This window comes from Petaurus breviceps, unplaced genomic scaffold (genome assembly GCF_028583685.1).
Source record: "Petaurus breviceps papuanus isolate PSGF00001 unplaced genomic scaffold, PetGlider_PUasm1.0 38, whole genome shotgun sequence".
In the NCBI taxonomy this organism is placed as follows: Eukaryota; Metazoa; Chordata; class Mammalia; order Diprotodontia; family Petauridae; genus Petaurus; species Petaurus breviceps.
The window spans coordinates 24,810,301-24,835,303 of record NW_027186304.1 but is presented as its reverse complement, the minus strand read 5'-3'; the positions used below and the strand labels follow the sequence as shown (position 1 = coordinate 24,835,303).

Sequence of the window (25,003 nt, the reverse complement as noted above, 5' to 3'; positions counted from 1 at the left end):
GGCTCTCGTTTTAGATATGAGGAAACGGAGATCTAGACAGAGGAATGGACTTGCCCAGGGTCATATAAGTAGTAAATGGCATAGGTGGGATCTGAGACTCACTCCACTTGATCAAACTGTTTTATGTCTTATCTCCATACTAAATTATAAGAGGGCAGGGCCTATGTCTTGTTTAAATAGTGTTTCTTCCTCTACCCTCATGTACCACGCACCACAGTGTTCTTTTTGCATCCAGTAGATATTTGTTAACATTTATTTGGAGTGCCATGGCTCTTTTGTTTGATCCCTGAAATGATCAAATTGGCAACATTTCTTTAAAAGACAGTGCACTTACTTGATAAATATGGAGCATGTCATGGCACTTAAAAATTACCTAGTTTCCAAATATAAAGCAGGGTTTTTGTTAAGATCCAAAGTGACATTTAAATCCATAAATATTTTTTCTAAAAATTATAACAAAAGAAGTTGCTTATCAATTTTTTTAGGGGGAAAGTCCAAATTACAGTTCTCCCCAGAAGACTTTTAGTCAGGAATAAACTTCCTACCTTGAAAATAATCAAATTCTAGAAATGAATGTTTATAATGGAAATTTTTACCAAGCTTTAACTACCAGATGACAGTTTGAACTCTGTTAAAGTAACTTCATTCTGTTTACAGTTACTTAAATGGTTTTTATTCTATATTTTTTCCACACACAGCATGTTATGTGAACATTTTAATAAGGACTTTCAGGAACACAAATATAGGTTATTTTTTACTCCAGCTAAAAATTCTCTTTGAAGCATCTGAAGCGATAAATAACAGTGCTTTGAATCGTACACTTAACTTTTCTTGACAAGTCATTATTGTAGCTAAAAGTTGACAAAACCTCAGTACAAGTTGTGCCCACCATACAAAGAAGCTTTTGTTTTCTGTATTCTGGTCTCCAGATGGAGATAAACACTTGAAATTATTTCATGATAGATTCAAAGAAACAAATTTTAAAATTCAGAGCTTGGCGTTTCGGTAAACACCTTTTGTTTTTTTATTTTCTTTTGTTTCTAGTTCTTTTCCTAGCATGTCAGATGTAAATTCTACTCTGGACCATCGCATTCTTTCTGGCTAAAGCCTCCCTACACTTTAAGTGACTTATAGATAATTACATATTTATGCATTCATTTCATTTGTTTTCTTTGAGAACAAACTAAAGGCACCATCTAGTGAATTTTAGAGGTTTAGTGACTTAGATTGAATCTGACAATGAATTATGCCAGGGCTAAAATTCAAGGCCCAGTTTCCCAGTCCCAGTGATAAGGATTGCTATGCTAAGCAACATTGCATTTTATAGCCAAGCCTTGGTTATTCAGAGACAATCCAAAAGCCTTATTTGAACCATTTATTCCTACCATTTTACCAAATCTATTACCCACTCTCGGAACAAAATGGACTAAATCCATAATCATTTCTTCTCTCTAATATCATCTGCTTAGACATGGAGAATCCCAGACTTAGAAGGTACCTAAGAGGCCATTTAGGCCAACATATACATGAAAAGAAATTTGCCCTAGAAATAGGGATCGTTAACACTTACAACCAGTGAGACTTGATTTGGATGGATGAATGGATAGATAGTTAAATAATGAAGAGATAAGTAAATTTCAGTATAATTTGTTTTCTTTGTGATCCTATATATTTTTATTTTATGCATTTTAAAGTCATATTGAATATACTAGAAAAATTCAGCTGAAAATTAAAATAATGTAAAATATAAAGTGGTAGCCCTGAACTTGGGAACACTTAAGTTTCCCTCCTACCTGCAATGTATGCTAGCTGTGTGACCATGGACAGGTGACTTAATTTCTCATTTCCCCCAGGGAACTCTTTCCTGTAAGTTGCTAAAGAGTTGTTGATCTACATCACAATAGGATTTTCCATACTGGGAGTCCCTTATACGAAAAAAATTATTGGTCCAGCCCCACGCCGCTGACCCCCCCGCCACAAAAGTAATATACCAAAGAGACACCGTTGTTTTAGCATAATGTAAAATGTACCATTCTCAGACCAAATATTTTGATATAATAAAAAGTTGGGTTATTTGGTTGCCATTGAGAAGACAAAGGTGTGGGTTTTAAGGGCATCCATTGGGATCCCTTCTATGCTTGCTGCTCTCCATGGGACCTGGGACAGACTTCTTCCATCTGACCTTCAGTCTCCTCATCCATGAAGTAAGGGTGCTAGATTAGAGGAGTCCTGAGGTCTCTTTCTTTGTTTGTTCTTTTGGGTTTTTTTTTTTTGTTTTTTGCTTTTTGGAGGGCAGTCGGGGTTAACTGACTTGCCCAAGGTCACACGGCTAGTAAGTGTGTCAAGTGTCTGAGGCTGAATTTGAACTCAGGTCCTCCTAACTCCAGGGCCAGTACTCTATTCACTGTGCCACCTAGCTGCCCCACCTGAGGTCTCTTTTAGTTAAAAAATCTATGATCCTTTGATCCTTCCACCTTTGAAACCCCCTCGTCATCTCTACTATGAAAAAATTCTAGACTTCATTCATGAGTTACGTATCAACTGAAAATGTATTTAAAGCATTATTGGGGAAATGTGTCATCTATAGAGAGGATCAGGGAAGGTCTGGACAGAGCAGGTCATTTCCATTCCCAGCATTCGCTCACATAGACAATGGGCTGATTTGTTCTTGTGATACCTGCTGCTACCACTGAAAAGTGGGCATTATTTACGCTAAGTTCTGTCTGGGTTGTTAGCCTATATCTATTTTATTCATTTATCAGTTTCATTCCATTTTTTTTCCTTCATAAAGAAAAAACCAACTTATCCCACATGGATACTGAAGAAAACTTGATTAAAGAAGGCAGAAATGAATGACTGCTTTTATTTCCATGGCAGTGTCCCCTAAAGCATCTGAGCTATAGAAGGGAGGTTGTCTTTTCCCATCACTTCGCAGTGACAGAAGGCAGCCAGATCCTCTGGGTCACCAAATGCCTTCCCTTAGAAGTCTGCCATTCCCTTTTCCTCCATGATTGCCTTCTCTCTTTGCCCCTGTCTCCTGGTGGGGACACAGTGCGTGCTTGGGTTCTCCTTGTGAACAGGATCCTCTGAGTCTGACACTGATGAATGCTTTGTGAATAAGCCAGCGGGAGCTTCTTGTGTTGTGCACATCTGTCACGCTCTTCTCTTGTGCAGCCAAGAAGGCTTTCTCCAGCTCTGCTGCCTTCCCCTTCCCATTCCTTTTCCTTCTCTACAGCCTGGCCTGAAGGATCTGGCCGGCACCCTCCCAAGCGGCTGTTTCTGTTGTGGTCTTGTGGTGCAGCTCATTGCCATGACGATGCATAACCACCATCTTCTCATTTTTCTCAAGTAGAGTTTCTTTTTAAGAGCATACACTTTCATCTGTATCAGTCAAAACTTATTGGCCTTTCATTTTTTAGCTTGTTTGCCTTGGCAAGCCTAATATTAATCTTAAAAACCCCTTTCTCACTGCTATGCAGTTGAAAATAAGAAACATTCACTAAAATACAAAGCAGCCCTAGTTCAAGGGGGAGACTAGAAGCTAGGTGATGCAATGGATAGAGCACTGGGCCAGGAGCGAGGAAGACGTGAGTTCAAATCCTGCCTCAGAAATGGACTAGCTGTGTTTCCCTGAGCAAGTCAACCTCTTAACCTCTGTCTTTCTCATTTTCCTCATATATAAAATAGAGATAATAATAGCGCATCCCCCCTCTCCCTCAGGGTTGTTTTGAGGATCAAATGAGATAATGTTTATAAAGCAATTGATTGGATATGGGGGATGAAAGAATGAGAGGTTGAGAATGCACCTAAGTTTCAAGCTTGTGTGAATAGGAGGATGTTGGTGTCTTCCATGGGAATAGGGAATTTGGGAGGGAGGAAGGACATTTGAGGGGAAAGAAAATGAGCTCCGTTTTGGACAGTTGAGTTTAAGAAGTCTATGAGACATCCATTTGGAGATTTCCAATAAGCAATTGGCAGTGATAATATGGAGATTAGGAGGGAGGTTGGGATGGCTAAGTAGTTCTGAGAATCATCAGCATATAGATGAAAATTCAATACAAGGGAGCTAATGAGATCAGCACCTAACTGAGGAGGTGGGACAGAGTTTAGCTGGGCGTTGGGGAAAGCTATGAATTCTGTAAGATGGATAGGAGGAATTTCAAGAATGAATTCCTGGGTAAGAGGAGAGTGTGGAGCTCACAGAACTGCCAATAGTTCAGTTTTGCTGGAATTTAGAGTATGTGAAGGGCAGTTGTATGAGATAAGACTGAAAAGGTAGGTGAAAACCACATTATGGAGAGCCTTTAATACAAGTCTAAAGAATTTATATGGTATCTTAGAAGCTATGTGGAGACACCAAAATTTTGTACTGTGTTGTTTGCATTAGAGCAGCATGGTCAATCCTGTGCTAAAAGATCATTTTTTTTTATCCAACTGTGACAGGGAAGGAGGTATAGATAGAAAGTAGGGAGGTCAATTAAAGGGCCATTGTAATGTAGAATTTAGATGAAAAGTAATGAAAGAACCTGGATTAAGATGTAATTAGAGAGAAGGGAACAGATAGGAAAGGTCAGAGTCCAGAAGACCTAGGTTCAAGTCAACTCTGATGATGAAAATTATTAGTGTGACCCTGAACTAGTCATTTCATGTTTTAGGTAACTCTCTCAGACATCAGTTGTAGGGGAAGTACCGATTTTCTTCGATAGAGGGAGTTCCTCATCAGATAGAGTCCATCTATACCAATGAAATCAAAAGTCTGGTTTTAAAAAAATACACATTTTGGGGAGGGTGCATTTTGCCATATTTGGCATCATGGAAGCTCAGTTGGCATGACCTTGAGGAAGTCACTTAATTTGTCTGGAATGAAGTTTCCTGTAAAATGCGGAGATTAAGCTAGGCAACTGCTAGGCTCCTTCCAGCTCCAGTTCTGTGATCAGAGAAGACAATCTGTTAACATCAAAGCCAAGGCCTTCACGTTGTTCTGATAGGTGATGTGACTTATTGCCAGCCTTCTGACCGTGGACTAGAATGCCAAAGATCTGAGTTCTAGGCCTAGTTCCACCATTAATTCACTTTCATTCAATGTATATTGTTGTGCTTCAGTTATTTTTCAGTTACCTCTGACTCTTCCTGACCTATTTTAGGGTTTTCTTGGTAGAAATAACGCAGTGCTTTGCCATTTCCTTCTCCAGTGCATTTTACAGATGAGGAACCTGGGGCAAACAGGGTTAAGTGACTTACCCAGTGTCACACAGCTAATGAGGGTATGAGGCTAGACTTGAACTCCTCAAGAAGATGAGTGTTTTCTGACTCCAGGCCTGGCTCTCTATCCTCTGCACCACTTAGCTGCCACCCTGTTTGCCTCAGTTTCTTCATCTGTAAAATGAGCTAGAGAAAGAAATGGGAAACCATTCCAATGTCTTTGTCAAGATGACCCTAAATGGGGTCACTACTGACCGAAAAATGACTGAACAAGATTTAGGACATTGGGCTAAACTACTACTCTATGACCTTAGGTGCAACATCACCTAAACTGGGCCTCATTTTCCACATCTGTAAATTGAGTGGACTGGGCCATATGATTTCTATGATCCATCCTAACTCTTCTATTCTATGATTGTGTGTGGTGTGACCAGTTAAATTTATTCACCTAAAATGTGATTTCACTTCATCATTTTGAATAACTGCTTTTGACACTAATTCTGAGAAAGAAAAAAAAAGGCGTTTGCTAAACACTGATTTTTCTGGTGTCACTAAATTAAAATCCCAATACAAAGTGCTTAAGACTAGTCAGGGGACTGGCTGAAACCTGGCTACCCCTATAATGTTACATATGAGGGATTTTCAGGCACTACCCTCACACTGTGCCATTTTAGCAAACCAATAGTCACCTTTTTTTAAAGTCAAGAGAAGTTAAAAAAGCCAAAGATTTTTTTTCTTCTATGAAATAGCCCTGAGTAAACACACTTTTAATTCATTGGCTGTTACTGCTTAGTGCCTTTATTTTATGAGGCAGCAAGCCCTAGTAGAGGGAGTGCTGACTGTGGAGTCAAGGAAGGCTCGAGTTCCTACATGGGCTCTCAACGTTTATTAGAAGTTGTGTAGCAGGGGCGGCCAGGTAGCACAGCAAGTAAGAGCACTGGCTCCAGTGTCGGGATGACCTGGGGATCGAATTCCGGGCTCAGACACTTAGCACCCACCCAGAAACACCTGGCCGTGTAACCTTAAGCAAGTTACTTAACCTCAATTGCTTAGAGGTGGCCAGGTGGCTCAGCGAGTAAGAGCACCGGCTCCAGTGTCGGGATGACCTGGGGATCGAATCCAGGCTCAGATACTTAGCACCACACCCGGAAATAACCGGCCGTGTAACCTTGAGCAAGTTACTTAACCTCAATTGCTTAAAAAAAAAAAAAAGAGGTTGTGTGGCTTTGAGTTTCATTCTCCTCATCTATAAAATGGGAATAATGCCTCTAAATAACAATTCCATAGAATTGTTGGGAGTTTCAACTGAGATCATGTATGCTATGTGCTTTATAAGTCAGTAAACATTTGTTAAGTGCCTGCTACGGACCAGGAACTATGCTATATGCTCTGTATAAAATTTTAGAGCACTATGTAAATATCAGTTGTTGTTGTTACTGGTATTGGTAGCTAGGTGCCCCAGTGGATAGAGCGCAGAACCTAGAGTCAGGAAGATTTCAGTTCAAATCTGGTTTCAGACACTTACCAGCTGTGTGATCCTGGGCAAGTCACTTGACCTCTGCTTGCCTCAGTTTCCTCAACTGAAAAATGGGTATAATAATGGCACCTACTTCTCCAGGTTGTTATGAAGAGTAAATGAAATAATAATTGTAAAACTCAGTGCCTGGCACATAGTAAGCATCATATAAATTTTAGTTCTAATAATAATGAATGTTTATTATTATTTAGATGACCTTAGGAACTCAGTAAATCTAGGCATGAGCAATGGATCTCCTCACATTTGGTTTTCTGTCCCCACAAAAATACCCAAATATGTGAAAAGGCTATCATTACATCTGTAAGATTATCTTTCAATATGGGAAAACTGCCACCCACATAGATCACAGTCCATCTATAATTTATTGACAGAGTCCTAGAGAGTTGAGTCACAGAATGGTTCAGTGACTTGCCCAGAGTTGCACAGCTAACAAAGTATCTGAGATCAATTTTGAACACAGATCTTTCATGTTTCCAGTATTCCCTCACACTACATCATTCTTCCTCTTCAATTATTATTTTTAAAGAAAAAGAACAGAATAGGAAATTAAAAACCCTGTGAGTCTAACAGAATTCCCCATAAGGAAGAATAAATACATCTTTGACCTAACTGTTGAGGATTATTAATGCAGAAGCCAACTAGTTCTCTGTGACACCATTATTTCATTTGGGACAGATGAGGGTGATTTAGAGCTTAAACCATTGCAGTGTGTTTACCTTTTTGTTGCACTACAGTAAAAATGAAAAGCTGCAAAATGTCAAATTATAGACATAACTGTTAAAGAAATGTGGTAGTGAAAAATCCCATAAGAATTTACAGCGAACGCTGGTTCCAAAGTCACCCAGGGTAACTTTTTCTCTGAATATTAGATAATTGCTTCTAGAAGGTCTGCCATAGAGCAACCACAACAGCAACCCATACATACTCGTGGATCAGAAGCTTTCCGATCACTTTTATTTTCGTGACAATCATATTGAAAGTGGTCCATGCTTAGAGTAGTATCCTTCTCCTTTAGTAACAGTTCTCTTGGAAACTTCAAGTGCTCCTTCTGATTCACTGGTATGTGATGCCTGGCAGTGAGAGACTTGTGATAAAGAATGACATTCCATTTAACAAACACTTAATAAGGGTCTGTTCTATTCAAGACATTGTGCTGAATACTAGCCCCGGGTCACACAGCTAGTGTCAGAGGTGGGGTTTGGCCCCAGTCTTTTTGACCCAATGCTCTCAGTATTCTATGTACTAAACAAGCTAAGACAAAAACAAAACTATCCATAAATTCAGACACATTAATTTCTAGTGGGGAGAGAGCAAGGGATCCTCTAACAGCTCAGGGATCAAGAAGAGCCTGTTGTATAAGATGGCACTTAAGTTGATCTAGGAATTTAAAAAATTGGAGATATAGGTGAGAATGGCATTCCAGAAATGGAAAATAGCTTATGAAGAATCAGGCAAAGGATGGAATATCATGTATAGGGAACTAGTAGGCCAGTGTGATGTGAATCTTAGTGTTTGAGAAGGAAAAATGTGAAATATCTGGAAATATAGACTGGAGCCAGATCACAAAGGGTTTTTTTTTTAAAGCAATCGGGGTTAAGTAACTTGCTCAAGGTTACACGGCCAGTCATTTCTGGATGTGGTGCTGAGTATCTGAGCCTGGATTTGATCCCAGGTCATCCCGACACTGGAGCCGGTGCTCTTACTTGCTGAGCCACTTGGCCGCCCCGACAAAGAGGTTTTTAATAGTATTTTCCCCAATTACATGTCAAGACAATTTTTAGCATTCATTTTACAAGATTTTGAGTTCCAAATTTTTCTTCCTCCCCTCCCCCTTTCTAAAATGGTTGGCAATTTGATATAGGTGCATGTGATATCAGTAAAACTATTACCATATTAGTCACAGTTATGCTAGGAGAAATAGATCAAAAGGAAAAACACACACAGAGAAGAATAAAGTGAAAAAAGTATACTTCAATCTTCATTCAGATTGCATCAGTTCTTTAACTAGATGTGGACAGCATTTTCTATCATTGTATTTGTCTTGGATCATTGTATTGCTGAGAAGGGCTGAGTCATTCATAGTTGATCATCACATAATATTACTGATACTATGTGCAATGTTTTTCTGGTTCTACTCATTTCACTTTACATCAGTTCATACAAATCTTTCCAGGTTTTTCTGAAATCTCTCTTCATCGTTTCTTATTGCACAATAATATTCCATTTCTTTCATATACCACAGCTTGTGTAGACATTCCCTAATTGATGGACATCCCCTCAATTTCCAATATTTTGCCATTATAAAAAATCCTGCTATTAATATTTCTGCACATGTAGGTCCTTTTCCCTCATAAAGGGCTTTAAATAGCCAACTGAGGAATTTATTTTTATTCTAGAAACAATAGACCAGTCGCATTTATGAAGTACTTACTCTATGTCAGGCACTGGGCTAAGTCCTAGGAATACAAAAGAGAGAAAAAACAGTCCCTTCCCTCAAGGAACCCACAGTCTAATAGGGAATAAGAGAAGCAAACAAATGTACATAAGAAAAAGCTATCTACAGTAAATAAATAGAAGGCACTAGAATGAAGAAAGATTGAGAAAGATTTCCTATGGAAGATGGGATTTTATTTGGGACTTAAAGGAAACCAGGAGGACCAGTATGCAGAGATGAGGATGGAGAGAATTCAAGGCATGGGGAACACCCAGAGCAAATACCCAGAGCTGGGAGATGTGAGTGTCTTGTACATGGAACATCCAAGAGGCCATTATCATTGAATTGATGAGTATGTGGTAGGGAGTAAAGTGTGAGAAGGCTGGAAAGATAGGAGAGCCTAGGTCATGAAAACCCATTTAACCTTCTTGAGCAAGTGAGTGGTATGCTCAGGTCTGTTCATTTGGGAATATTTTGTGGGTAACTGGATGGATGGATAGCAGATGGTATACTGGTAGGGGAGGATGGATAGGGGAGGTTATAAACTGGAAGCAGTGAGTGAATAACAATTCTTCTTTAATCATTCAAGGGAAAGATGGTAAGCCTCTGAACTAGGGTGGTAGCCATGTGATTGAAGACTTGATGGAAAAGAATGATGTTGTAGAGGTAGATTTATCAACTGATTAGATGTGGAAGGATTTGAGTTTGAGAATAACTCTAGAACTGCAAGCGTAGGAGACAAAAGATGGTGGCATCCTTGACAGAAATAGAAAAGAAAGGAGAAAGGGTTCATGTAAGGAAAAAGATAGGGGCCACTTAATATAATGGAAGGAGCATGGGACTTGAATGCAGAAGACTAGATTTCAAATATCTCCTGTCATTATCTGGTCGTTTATTACCTGTCATTTCCTACCTTTGTTACCTTTGGCAGGTCCCTTAATCTGTTTAGGCCTAAGTGGTTTTCTGTCTGTAAAATGGGGGTGTTGTGCTATGTAATCTCTAAGGTCCTTTCCAGCTCTAAATCAATGATCCTGTGATGAGATCCATTTTTGACACATTGAGTTAAGATGCTGATGTTGATCATGTATGAGGGAAGATCGTGAAGATGATTTTACATGGTCCAGGTGGAGCTGTCCAGCAGGCAGTTGGTAATGTGGAACTGAATCTCAAGACAGTGATAAAGGTTGGATGTGGGAGTCGTCCAAGTAAGGATAACTGAACCCATGAGAGCTAAAGACATCACAGAGAAAGTGAGTACAGAAAGAGGAGAGAGCCAAGGACAGGACCCAGGAGTCTTCCATACATCACAGGACATTGTAGATGGCCCATGGATAATGAGCCATAAAAGAATGGTTCACTAAGTTTTTAGGATATGAGAAAAAGACACTCAAAGAGAAGGGCTCTCAGATGGTTTCTGCCACTTACTTTGCTAACCTTCTAGTGCTACCACCTTGGGTTTCAGAGACCAGTCCTTCAGGAACCTGGTTCACTGCAGCACCTATCCTTCAGCATACCAGCACTATGGCTACTCCAATGCAACGTAATGTTAGCTTTATAACACATTCAAGCTATAGAGGGATGGAATCTTGGAGCATTGCCCTCACAATCATTCTATAATTTATAAATATGCCATTACATATTACTCCATGCATCTGTGCAAAGTAATTTAGACTTTTACAGTCATTTTTTACTTCATAGACATACTTTCATCCTCATTATTCAAGCTTAGAATTACTTCTTTAAACTTTTATGGTTATTGGAGAAATAAGTTCCATTGTTTGGGCTCTAAGACAGTCTCATATTAAAATGCTTATTTTGTTTTGACATCTTTTTAAAATTATATTTAGCATGTCCTTTTGCTGTAGTCACTTGTTTTACACAATTTGGTGTTGAGTTCACAAGATTCTGATACATGTTTAATAAATATTTATATTAAAAGTTACTACTTAGTAGGTAAAGCATTGAACTTGGAGTCAATAAACCTGGGTTTGAATCCCATTTCAGACTCTTAGTACTAGCTATATAATCATACACAAATCAATTAACCTCACAAAGCCTCTTATCTGTAAGTTTAAGAGTGAGGATCAGTTGGGTCAAGTGAGATATGTATCACAGGTGTTATTATCCCTCCATTTTTCATATAGAGCATTAATCCTCACCCTTACACTTAGGAACATAGACTATATTATGCCCCATATGTAAAATGATGATAATGACACCTTATAATACCTACCTTACCAGGGTATTTTGTAGAAAGTGTTTTTTAAAACTTTGAGTATTCTGTAAATACAGGGTGTCCCAAACGTCTTAATTCACTTTTGAGCTTTCAGAGCTTACACTTGGGGGACATGCTGTATTAGTTCCTGAATAGAAAAGAAGCTTGTCTTAATGGGTGGAGGTTTGGGCTTAGAATCAAATCTCATTTTAGACACAGGAATCCCAGGCAAGGCATTTAACTAATTTCTCCAAGTGCCTTAGGAAACTCCCTAGGATTTATCTGGTAGAGGGAGTTTCCACATGCTCAGGAGAAATCACATATGGATAAAGGTCAAAAAACTGCTCTTTAAGCAGTTACCCAGACACTAACCTGGAGGTTATCAGTTCAAAGAATTTTCCCAAAGTAAAGTATATGGCACCTCTATTCTTGATTAAAAGCTCTAATGTCTTCACCATTTCCTGGCCATGCTCTAAAATTTCTTATCTTGTCCTGTCATTAAATATCTCTTTCCTTTCTGAGCCCATACTTTATTTTTAAGCTAATGGTTATTTCAAAACTGTACGCCCTTACAAGACTTCCTTTTCCAGTGCTGGGTCTTCCCATTCCAGTTCTGGGAACAATAGGTGAAGGTATGCGCCAGTCAGGTCAGGCACAAGTTTCTGGTCTATTGCTTTTCCTCCAAATGAATATTAACATAGCTATTAACATCTCTAAAATCTAATCACTCAGAGTCCAGCCACACTGGAAAGATGAGGTAATCAAATCAGCATAACCTTTGCTACTAGAAAGAATGTTTCAGATCTGCTCCACTGTGGCTTTTCTCATCTTCCAAAAGACTTTCTAAATCACAACATCCCTCCTTGAAATCACTCCCCTATCTGTGCAGTCTCCCCTACTAGAATGCATGTCCCTAGGGTTCAGGGAGTGCCTGGTTATTATACCTGTCTCCCTAGCACTTAGCACTGTGCTTTGCATACATTGAGTGCTTAATAAATGCTCATTCCTTCACAGTTGTGTAGGCTAACTCATACCTGCATAAGAATCTCCTCTGTTGGTAAAATTGTTGGTGACACCACAAACCAAAACCAAAACCTACAAACCAGAACCTAATACTCTCAATTTAGGAACCAGCAAGGGTTTATGGAGCTCACCAGCAAGGGAGCCTCACCTGTAGGGCAGAGAATCCCTGAAGTAAGAAAAGGACAAAGCTTGGAGAGGTTTCAGTTTTGGGGGGAGGTGAATTGGGAATGGGATACTTGGGACTGGGCAAGATTGTTCCTAGGAGAACTTGCAGGGTAGAAAGAGGGCATGTGGTATCCTGTGATTGGACATGCCCGTTACTGGGCTAGTGAGAGGAAAGGCTCTTCTTCAGATCTCCACCCTATTACAGAGACTGCGTACTGCTTCAGTAGTAAGGTCACAGAAAGAGTCTGAGTCACAATACAAGCAAGGTCAGCGGCAAGATAGTGGCATGCAGACAAAATGGGGTTGCTATAGCTTTCTCTGCTACCCACACTTCTATACCACATCTACAAGTGGGCATCCACGCTCTGTTTAAAGATCTCTAGAGAATAAAACTCCCCCCACCCTGCACCTTTACCCCCGAACACACCTCTCAAGGCATCCCATTCCGTTTTGGGATGGTTTATCTCTTTGGAACCTATATTCTTGCTCTTGGAGCTCTGCTTTTAATTTCTGCCCTCTGGACAAAGCAGAACAAATCTAATCTCTTTTTCATCAGAGTTTTTCAAATACATGAAGACAGCTGGCATAACCTTCCTAATTCTCTTCTAAAGATATCCAGTTCTTTCAACAAGTGCTCATATTGCATAGTAGTAGTAGTGGTAGTGGTGGTAGTAGTAGTGGTAGTAGTAGTAGTAGTAGTAGTGGTAGAAGTAGTAGTAGTGGTAGAAGTAGTAGTAGTGGTAGTAGTAGTAGTGGTAGTGATAGTAGTAGTGGTAGTAGTAGTAGTAGTAGTAGTAGTAGTAGTAGTAGTAGTAGTAACTAACATTTATATATAGCTTACTATGTCCCAGGCACCATGGTAAGTGGTTTACAATTATTTCATTGGATTCTTACAAGATCTCTGGGACACCAGTGCTATTATTATCTCCATTTTGCAGGTAAAGACACTGAGGCAAACAAAAGTTAAGTGTCATGTCCATGGACTCATAGATAGTGGGATTTGAACTCAAATCTTCCTGCATTCTAGTTTTTTGAGACTTTTTGGAAACCTGACTGTTAACTCTTCTTCCTAGATTGCTTATGCACAGTGTTGAGTAGGCACAAATATGTTGCATGGGTTATATTTACAGTAGCAGGATTATAAAAATGGCAATTTTCTGTCTGTGGAGGAAATCTAGAGAGCCTGGACATTTCTCCCCTACTCCTCCATCTTTCCAGAATGGAATCTTACCACAATGTAATAGTTTTCAAAGGACTCCCAAGGTGTTTCTAATATGTTTTGTATTTGTTGGAGATCATAAGTCAAACTAATCTTACATCTTCATTTTAAAGAGAAGGAAAGTGAGGCTCAAAGAGGCAAAATGATTTGTCCAAGGTCATGCAGGAAGCAATAGCTGATAACAATAAAAATTATAATGATGATAATAATACTAGGACCTAAAGGCTTGCTAAGCTGCTTACATTTCATCCTCACAACAACCCTGGATGGTGGATACTGTTATCTCCATTTTATAGATGGGGCAACTCAGACATACAAATGCAAAGCCAGGATATCAGTGAGTCATTAAACATTTTTAAAGCACTTATAATTTGTCAGGGACTGTGCTAAACCCTAAGGATACAAAAGAAAGATGGTTCCTGTCTTTTCAGAGAGCTTACAATCCAGTAGGGGAGAAAGAAAACAAAACGGAATTAACAAGGTGGGAAGGAGAAGAGGGAAGAAAAGATGGGGCATGATTGAGATCAATCCAAAGGAGTGCAGCCAAATGGGAAAGGAAGAGGTGGTGGGACTGGAACCCTCTTTAAATGGAGGGTTTGTAAGGAGTTGGTGCCCACTCCCAATAATTCCCATTGCACCATGCTGCTTCTCTATATGACACTCAATAATCACTTTTGATGTCTTTGAAATATGAATTTGTCTTCTAACCATCTCTTACTGAATTGAGTAAACTTTAATATGCCATGTGGAGTCCATGATGTGAGAACAGTGATAGTTTTAGAGTCAGGAGACTTTGAATTCAAAGTAGACTAGCAGTGTCACCATGGACAAGTCACTTTATCCTTCTGAGCCTCGATTTCCTTATGTCTAAATTGGGGATAGTAGTATTTATACCCCCCAATTCACAGAGTGGCTGTGAGAAAAACTTATCTTTAAAATGTCACGTACATGTAGATAAATGTTAACAGTATGTTGCCTCTTAAGTAACTTGCTTCAGGCATATGAAACATTCAGAGTCTGAATTAGATTGTGTCAAAGGAGAATGTGAAAGGGAGGTGTGTAAGTCATCAATCAAGGTTTAAAATTATCATTTAAAAGTCTCTTTTTATTTTTCACAAACTTGAAGACTTATCCAACACAATAGATTGCAGCCTTGAATTTTTCCTTTATGTTTTGCATTCATGAGATGGTGCTTTCTGCCTTTTTCCTTTTGCAACTCTTGGTAATGCTAAGAGTGACCCTTCCGCCAAGTTCCTTCCCAGCAAAGGTCCAAGAGTGCCAGCTATTATGGAGCAAATGGAGTGTGCGATGGGACTTATGCTACTGAAATGCAGAGACCTTCCCTTTCAAACACTTGAGTCCCACAAGGGGGCAACTGCTGAGAATAACCTTCTTGCCTATTGTGCAAACATCTGTAAAGGCTCTGCTGACAACAATTATAGCCTCTCTAACTCTACCAGAAGCAGCTGAAAACAAATGCTGTTTTGCCTCTTGAACACAATAGTTCATCTCCTTGAGGGCTGGGTTTTTGTGTGGAGTTTGAGGCTTACTGTTTTAGATTCCTTTGTTTCAGATACTTTGGTATCTGCCTTCCTCTTTTTCTTTTTCTTTTAATTCTTCGTTTATTTTTTTCTTGTTTGTTTGTTTTCCCCATGGCAGGGACTGTAGTCAGTCATCAGTAACTTTTCAGTAGATCCCCCAAACGGCAAAGGTCCATGCTAACTAAGCCTGTTCTTCTGTGGCATAGGGAAAGAGGGATGCTGGGCGATTTAGTGCCTTTCCTTTCCTCCTGGCAGTTCAGTCCCTTGAGGGGGCAACTGCTGAGAATAACCATCTTGCTTACTGTGCGAACATCTGTAAACAGGCTGTCGACAGCACTTATAGCATCTCATTCCCTACCCAGAGCTGCTAAAATCATACTGTGTAGCTCTCAGTGACTATAAATTCTACCCCCTTCCCTGGCCCCTGGTGCTTTTCAATTTTGTCAGGAGAAAAGTGACAGTGAGTAATAATTTATTCACATGTCAGGAAATAATTTGAAAAATGTCAAGGAGAAAAGAAAAATAGGGTTGAGAAGGATTACTTTAAAAGACCTGAAGTTTAGTGACTTCTCCCTCCTTCCTACCCCCAAATACCCAGGATTTGAAAGAAAATTTGAAAGTTATGCATATAGATGAACAGAGCTACGTGGTTGGCAGAAAGTGAAAAAAAAAACACTTGCAACTATCAGCCAAAAGAATATACATCTTCCCTTCTCACCTCTAGGCAATTTTAATTATCATTGTCTTACACTAGCAAGGGAGATTGAGGAGAAGCCCACCCAGCTTTCCATCAGAGGGTATTAATTCAGTTATTCCTCCAGTGATAGTGAAAACTGAACCAGGCACAGCCTAAGGAAAGCAAAAAAAGAAAAAAGAATGAAGCAAATCTGAGCCCCAAAGGCATGGAGGATGGGGGGCGGGGGAAGGGGGGACGGGTATTTCTAATTGATGATATTAGATGTGGTGGGCTTAGAGTTTGGCTTCACCTTCAGTTTTCATCCATTCAAACACATTTGAATCCTTGTACTTGAGTTGAGAGTTGACAGAAACGAAATTTAAACTAACTCATTTTCCTACTTTAATCTTCCTTGGAAGATAGGTCAGAAGACAGTGAAACAGTGAAAGACAGGTAGAACGTGCTGTCCACTTGTGAATGCTGAATCTTTAATACATCTGTAGACAAATGCCCTTTTGTTTCAAAGTCAAACCCTGTTTATTAATGAAAACCTTAAAAAAAAACTTGTCATAGAGCTGAGAACATCAATCATTGATGCACTCTTAAACATCAAATGACACAGACCGAGTTCTTAGAAAAATGCATTAGCCTACCTTTTAAAATATTATTTCTTTTATATGAAATTTTATGGGTGAGTTTTCTTCTACATAAATCAGGCAAGAAAGACATATTCTTTGCTTCAAAGATCTTGCTTGCTGACTTAGACCTATCAGTAGATTAAAAATGTATCACTCAGCTTCCAATGGTTGCTCAAAGAAACATTTTCAAAATCTAGAACTGGAAAGGACATCAAGACCTGGTCCATCCCCCTCATTTTGCAGATGAAGAAATTCAGAGCTAGTAATCTGGTAGGAAGGTAATCATGAGTTTATCACATTTGATGCTATAGCTTGAGAGACACTTAAGACAGAGGTAGAATTGCAGTGTTTATTTTACTGGATGGGGTTAGAACTTGTTCTTAAACCGGGAACCAGGGATATTTGGCCATATCCTATGAGTATTCTGCTTAGTAGTTTAGAGCAGCATTTGGGCACATAGTCATAAAACTATTAGTGATTAAGGGATACCATCCCTTTCTAAAAAAGCTCATAGTAAATGATTCTTTATGATGAGCTAGAAGAAAGGATTCTATTCCAAATTTTAACTTGTAAACTCAGGATGAGGAAATCATATACTTGTGTAGCTCCCAACATAGCTTTTTATTTTCTGTCTCTGAAACAAACAAAAAATGTATGGTAGGACATTGACAGAAGAATTTACATCAAATCTTACTCAAATCTCTTCCATAACACTCCAACCAATACTATCACCATCCTCATCACCATTATGCTTTTTTGAGCCCCTATGTGGAAAAGGATGCTGAGTAACTAATAAAATTATTAATAAATATCAAGACATCATTTTTTCAGATGTCACACTGAGAGGGTAGCTTTGCTGCTTTGCAAATGTTGGGGCTCATGGTACATTTCCTATCCTTCTATCTTTTACTACCTAATAGGTCAATGTAACACTGGAAGCCAGGAATTTGTCAAACAATGAATTGTGGTATTTCCTCATAGTGACTATAACTTTAGATTAGAAGTCATTTAAATTTCAAAACCTTGACTCAAGAAGCAAAATAAGACATAAATTTTTGGACACAGCTAATGTGGAAATTTGTTTTGCTTGATTATATATATTTATTACAAAGGGTTGATTTTCTTTATTTTTTTTTTAATCAATGGTGGGGCATAGAGAAACAAAAAAGAAAAGAGAGTCACTAGGCATCTTTTTAAAAATAAATACAGAAAGAACAGAAGACCAAGCAAGACAGTTTTGAAAGTTACCACCTTTTATTGTATTTATTTATTTTTTGTTTGTTAAATTTGTTATTTTATTATTCAATTTATATTTAATTATTTATTTTGTTCATTAATGCAATTAATAATTTATAATTCTATTTAATAAAAAGCAAGCTCTACATAATAAAAATCTGCAGTTTTGCATACTGTCTACTTTTTCTGTTCTATGTATATAAAAGTAATCAATTTATTTGGTGTTTAAGTTCAGAATAAAAATAAAATCTAAATTTTTTTTTTTTAAATCCAAGAGTTTGTTTAGTAGAAAGAACTCTAATCTGGAATCAGAGGACCTGAGTTCAAATCTCAGCTTGCGCCTTTGCATTTAATACTATATGCAAATTGCTTAACTTAACCTGTCCAGACTCACTTTCCTGATTTGTAAAATGTGGGGGTTGAACTATATGGCTTATAAGGGCCCTTTCAGGTCTAAAGTAATGGCTGTAAAATAAGAAAGTAGTGTATACAATAAAAAGGAGACAGAATCCATGGGGGGAAAAAAGCATATATAGTCCTGTGAATTAGTCAATCACTAAGCATTTATTATGTCTTAAACACTTCCCTAGCTGCTAGGAAAAATAAGTAGAGCCTCTGCCCTCAATGAGGGAATTATTCAAATGAGGGAGAAAAAATACAAAGTAAATATAGATCAGATAGAAGATAATTTTAGCAGGGAAAGCATTAACCTCTCCAATGACCAAGAAAGACCTTCTAGACAAGAAGTGGTTCTTGAGCTGAGTTTTAAAGGAATATAACACCTATTAAAGACCTTAATGCCAAGGTCGCCCACTACATCCAGAGCCATCTCCAATCATCCTGATCTATATTTTGCCACTGGATAGCTCCAGAGAAGAAAGTGAGACTGGTGACTTTGCACAGTCCTCCATCCCTTCAGCCAATTCAGTTGCATGTCATTGTATCAACTCCATGGTGTCATGGTCCTCTTTGATCACAAAGGACAAACAACGTAAGAAAAAGATTCTGTGTATTGTAGGTGAAGGGACAGAGCATTCTGGGGATGTGGAACAGCCAGTGCCAGGGCCAGGAAGATGAGACCATTGAGAACGAGTAGGAAGGCATCATAACTGCAACTCTAGAGTCATTAAGGGACTAGAGAGGAAAGGTCAGGCTGTGAATCAGATTAGTGATTCTTTAGCAGACACTGCCATTGGGGTGACGGGGAGAATGGTGATGCCAGCAACAGAAATAAAGACCAGAAAAGACAGGAGAGAAACCAGTGGGAATTAATTAAATGTATGAGAAGATAGAATAGTTTCAGAGGGCCTGGTTTAAGGCACTTCTCAATGAGTACAGTATCGCTGGATTAGGAAACAGACTTTCTGATCCCAGTATGACCATTGACCATTTGTAAGATTTTTCACATTACATAAATATGTATATATGTATACATATATATATATATATATATTTCTCCTGAAAATGAAAATGATAATAATCCCATTCATTCCATGGTAGATTGTTATCATTCTCAAATAATGAGAAAAGTACTTTGAACTTTTCCAAGGGAAAAACAGTACTTTGTTTCCTCTTCAAATATTCGCATCTTGCAGTATTTTTGTGGAATGATGTGGTGGAATGGAGAGATTGGAGAAGTTAAAACTGTGTCCTGATAATACTCTCTAGTTATATGACCTTGGACAGCTTATTTCTTTGTACTGTAGTTTCCTCGTATGGAAAATGGAATTAATAATGCTCGAATGCTAGAGCAATTTAAAGTAAAACTTATCTATATAAAGCAGAATAGTATAGTGGGAAAGGGGCTGGATTTTAAGTCAGAGGCCCTAGGTTAAAATATGGGCTTTGCTATTTACTACATATATGGCCTTGGGGCAATCACTTTCATTTGGGCTTCAGGTTTGTTTTTTTTTTTTAATTAATCAAATGAGAGAGTTGTGCTAGATCAGTAATGTCAAAATCAAATAGAAATGGGGGCCAATAAACCATACATAGGGATCCCTGTGGATGCCTATTAACCAAGAAAACTACATATTAACATTATTTGTGTTTTGTTTTGTTTAAATTATTTTGCTAAATATTTTCCAGTTACATTTTAATCTTGTTCAGGCCACACTTAGGAGTACTGCAGGCTCCATGGGTGGTATTTTTGACACCTGTGGATAAATGATTTCCTAAGGCCCTGTCCAGTTCTGAATCTGTGCTCAAATGTGAGTGTGCTTCTGAAATGAAGAACAGCAGTCCAGTTCAAAATTGTAACTTCTTGCTCACTTCAGAAAGTAGATTTTATAAATTAGACTAATTTAACAGATAGCACAGAATAAGAAAAATTTTCAAAAGAAGAAAAGGCCATTTGTTCTATAGGGGCACCTTTCATTTAATGTACCATTTCCCTAGAATATCAGACAATTATTATCTAGAAGAGTAATATCACCCATTTTTTTAAAGATAACTCCATTCTTGAGTATTATAGAGATAAATAGCTTAATGATGAAGAAATCATTTTCTTTCATAGTGCTACTTTAAGAAGAAATTTTTTTAAATCAAAAGCAGATAGTTTTGATAATATGAGAAAATCTGACCGTGAATGAAAAATTTGCTATTTCTGTCAATGATACTTTAGATAAAAATGCTTTTTGGATAGATACTCTGAAGTCATGGAACTATTTCAAAGGGTTCATGAATATATAATGCAAATATGTAGATAAATATACCATATACCTACATTCACATATATAGTCTGTATATCTATTATAATACATAGTCTATATGCATATATGTGCATAGTATATAGCACATAATATTCATACATGTATGTAAATGTACAAATGTTTTATGTATATAGTTCTACCAGCCTGACCAACTCATTGCTACCCAGGACATTGATATTGTTCCTGGTTGTGATACATGAAGCAGCAAATTGCTGCTTAGTACATTGCCTAGTCCAGGCAATCTGCCCTGCCCAGAATCTTGCAGGATGCCTCTAAGATACTGGGGGATGCAATTAGGATCCAATCCAATCCAATAAATCCAATCCAATAAACATTTGCTGAATACCAGACACTGTGCTAAGCTAGGAGATAAAATTAACAAAAAGAAAGACAAGTCATTCCCTTGAGGAGCTTACAGTCAAAACGGAGAGACAGCATTTAAAAAAAAATAGCATGAAAGGGGTGGAGGAGAGAGGGTCAGGAAACCAGGGGGAAGTTAGTTCAGTGGAGTTGAAACCAGGCAGAGCAGAGGGTAAAAGATGGGGTGATATGAGAGTCCAGTTTCTGTCCTCTATAAAGGAAGGTATTGGGAGGAGTTTGGTACTCTGCACACCAGCCCTCCTAACGGAAGGAAAAGGAGGCTGAGGGAGATGGAAGCAATCGAGGCTTGAGTTAGGACCATGGTATTGAGTTTAGAAGTGATAAGCTTTAACTTAAGTAGGCAGGGCATCTTGTTTCCTGGAGTTGAAACCAGACAGGACAGCAGATGGAAAGCAGAGATCTCTCAACTCCAGATATATTCTCTCAATTCTCTCCTTCATCATCTCCACCTACTGTTTTCTGCAGCTTCCTTAAAGTTTTAGCTAAAGTCTTGCCTTTTGCAAGATGCTTTTCCCATCACCCTTAAATCTTAGTGCTTTCCCTAGGATGTCATTACCAATTTATCCTGTTTCTTACTCGTGGGTAATTGTTTCTCATTTCCCGCCTTTAGACTGGGAGTTCCTCGGGAACAAGTTTGGTGTTTTTTGCCTTTCTTTGTTTAGTGCTTGGCATAGTGCCTGGAGCATAGAAGGTATCTATTCACTTGACTTGGAGTGTTTTATGCTCAGGGCAAAATCAAGCATTTTATAAACTCCCTAATCCAAAATAAGCATGGACTCCAGCTACCTCTGAATATACCAGTCATGAGCAGGCCAAAGAAGGATAAACGTGGGGAAGTGGGGAAAGTCTTTTGGACATAACGGTGATTTTGTGATGTAGGAGAGAGAGTAGGGAGAGTATTGGACTTAAAGCTAGAAAGAACAGAGTTGGAGTCCTGCCTCAGATACTTACCAGTTGTATAGCTCTGCAAAAGACACTTAACCTTTTGAGACTCATTTTCCTCATCTGTAAAGTGGGAATATAACCATAGCCCTTATGTTACTGGGTTTTGTAGATTAAATGAGATGTCATATGTAATACACTTTACAAACCTTAGGTCATACATAATTGCTAGTTGTTGTTTTTGATATAATATTCCGTCTCCTTCTTCTGGTGGGAAGGAGCCCTATCTAACCAGACTTGATCACCAGTTTTCAAATGTATATGGACGTTATGATGAATAAAATATAAACATTTAAAAGCATGACTGAATTCATGGTAGCTTTTTGTTGTCATATTTTTTCAGTCCTTAGAAGACTAATATTGCAACTTCCTAACATATAAGAATTATTGAACATTTCTGATGATGTCAAGGGGGTCTTCCTCATTCTTGAAAAGGTTGTGAGCTACTGCTTTGGAATTTTTTAGTGCTATTTATTTATTCTAATGACAAAGATGGATACATGTAGATATTCAGCACATATATTTACAGATCTTTCTCTAAGACACAACAAAGTAAGTCCTCTGTATCAGAAACTTATTTTTAAATAATGTTTCTTTGCTGTTTTCTTTTAGGACCAATGCAAGAAACCATATATGATTTCTGGAGGATGGTGTGGCATGAAAATACAGCCAGCATAATCATGGTGACCAACCTTGTGGAAGTGGGGAGAGTAAGTTGGATTTGTGCCAAAGGAAATAACCAAGTGCCAGTTTGCCAGTTTTTTTAGTTTGGGTCATCAAGTCATAAATAAGCCAAGTATTTACAGTACCACATGTGCTCCTTAAAATACAAACTATTACAACTCCTCCTCCAGCTGCTGCATCGGGTTATAAATTATCTTTAAACACAGCTCGCTTGCCTTTGTTGCGATGGCAACAGACAAGAGAACCACGCAAGCTATAAAAGCCTGGCTGACGCTGGGCATACAAAATCACCTCTAAGTACAGTATAGATGTTTATTGCTGGGTATCAGGACTGGGTATGTACCACATTAGAAATGTAATGGAGAATTTCCCAATTCTAGCACACAGGCCTTGTAGTTTGGAAGCAAAATAGGGAGGTAAACACAAAACTTTTTCTTACTTAGCCTAATAGCTTGACCTCTTCCCCATACCTCAGTTTTAGGGATTGTAAAATAGGATAGAGGGGTTTTCCACAGTTCTGCATCGGTGAGGGAATCTGTACTGTTGTGTGTGGTTGCTGTTTTTATTTATCCAGGAAACCCCTGAGTGGGCATTGTAAACTATATGATTTTGTACTTCCAAACAAATTTAAAAGTAAGAAGATAAACTTGGTGAGACTCCAGATATCTTAGAGTACACTAAACCGAACACATCTGTTTAATTAAAGGAAAGGTGGGAGGGAAAGACCACCATAGGTGGTAGTACATTAGTTCATCAAGGGTGTCAGTCAGTTCTTCCTATTGACCCAGCCACTGCAAGAAAGAACCAGGGAATTAAATATAGCTAGTAAGTCAGTCTCTGTGCTTGGTTATTATTATTAAGGGGAAAACCTATTGTTTCTTACATATTCTGCCAGACTACTTGAAGGTGGCCTAAACTTGTCTTACCTCTCTGCATTTGCATATATTATTTCCAGTGGAAGAAACAGATTCCCACCAGCCCCACATCCATCCCACCCCCATCTCTGCTTATTGAAATTTTCCTCGTATTTCAGTTCCAAACTCAGATGCCACTTTATCTATGATCCCTTCTCTGTTTCATCCATGATTATTAATTAATCAGTAAGCATTTAATTAGCATTTACAATGTGCTAGGTGAGATCTAGGGATAATGAAACAGTTCCTGCCCTCAAAAAGCTTACATTCTATAAGGAAAGACAATACATACACATGTAAATGTATGCAAAATAAGTGTATTATAAAATACATGCAAATTTAAGAGGAGATGATTTGGAGAAGAAAGAAATCCCAGGCTGATAATTCAATCTAGCCCAGACTCACTCTGTGTCAGATTGATTATTCTGGCCTGCCTGTCCAATACAAGCATTACAGATACTTGGGCTCCTTCAGAGTCTAACCAATATGTTGAATCTTTAATAAACTTTGCTTTACTTTGGCTGAAAAAAAAAAAGAATTAGCAGCTGCTGAGAAAGGTCTCATGAAGGAGGTGGAACTTGAACTGAACTTAAGAGGAAAATGGTAATTCTAAGAAGCAGACACAGTGAAAAAAGGAAAGGAATTGAAGGCATGGGTGACAATCAATGCCCAGCCATAAAGATGGCAAATCCAATGTTATATGTGAAGAACAGCAAGAATAACAGTTTGGGTGGACAGTAAAACTGTAATACAGAATGGAAAGGGAGGTTAGAGTCAGGTTGCAAAGAGTTTTAAATAATTTACAACCACAAAAATAATAAAAGGAATGGTAATAATAGCATTTATATAAATTCTACTATGTGCCAGGCACATGCTGACTCATTTTACAAATGTTGCATTTCATCTCCCCAGCTACTCTGGGAGGTAGATGCCATTACAATATACATGACTGATTTAATTATTTAGAAAGGGGAGAAATGATTCCAATAAGAGGGCATATGGTCTGATCTGATCTCTCCCAGGATGGAAAGGTCTGTAGCTAAAATTTGTACTGTTCTTATGTATTCAAAGTATGTTTAAATGTTCAAAAACAAAAAAAGAAATGGGCTGTCCCCTTTAAGCAAAGCCCCTATTAAGAATCAATTTTTTTTAATGTATTTACTTTTAGTTTGCAATATTCAGTTCCACAATCCCTTGAGTTCCAAATTTTCTCCCACCTCTCTCCTATCCCCTAACCCCCAATGGCAGCATGCAATTTGATACAAGTTCTACAAATACTTTCACATTAAACCTTAGTCAAGTTGTAAAGAAGAATTATAACCAGTGGAATGAACAACGAGAAAGAAGGAAGAAAAACAAAACGAGAGAGAGAGAGAGAGAGAGAGAGAGAGAGAGAGAGAGAGAGAGAGAGAGAGAGAGAGAGAGAGAGAGAGAGAGAGAGAGAGAGAGAGAGAGAGAGAGAGAGAGAGAGAGAGAGAGAGAGAG

The 25,003-nt window shown here is 38.3% G+C and overlaps 1 protein-coding gene across 1 annotated transcript in view; it reads left to right on the top strand.

Annotated features, from left to right (window-relative positions):
* Window positions 1–25,003, top strand: part of PTPRM (protein tyrosine phosphatase receptor type M) — a 1,041,338-nt gene that overhangs the window by 934,278 nt on the left and 82,057 nt on the right. Inside the window, exon 21 of the mRNA XM_069099664.1 lies at window positions 22,533–22,630. Within this exon, the coding sequence (XP_068955765.1) occupies window positions 22,533–22,630 (98 nt within the window). The remainder of the gene's footprint in view (window positions 1–22,532; window positions 22,631–25,003) is intronic.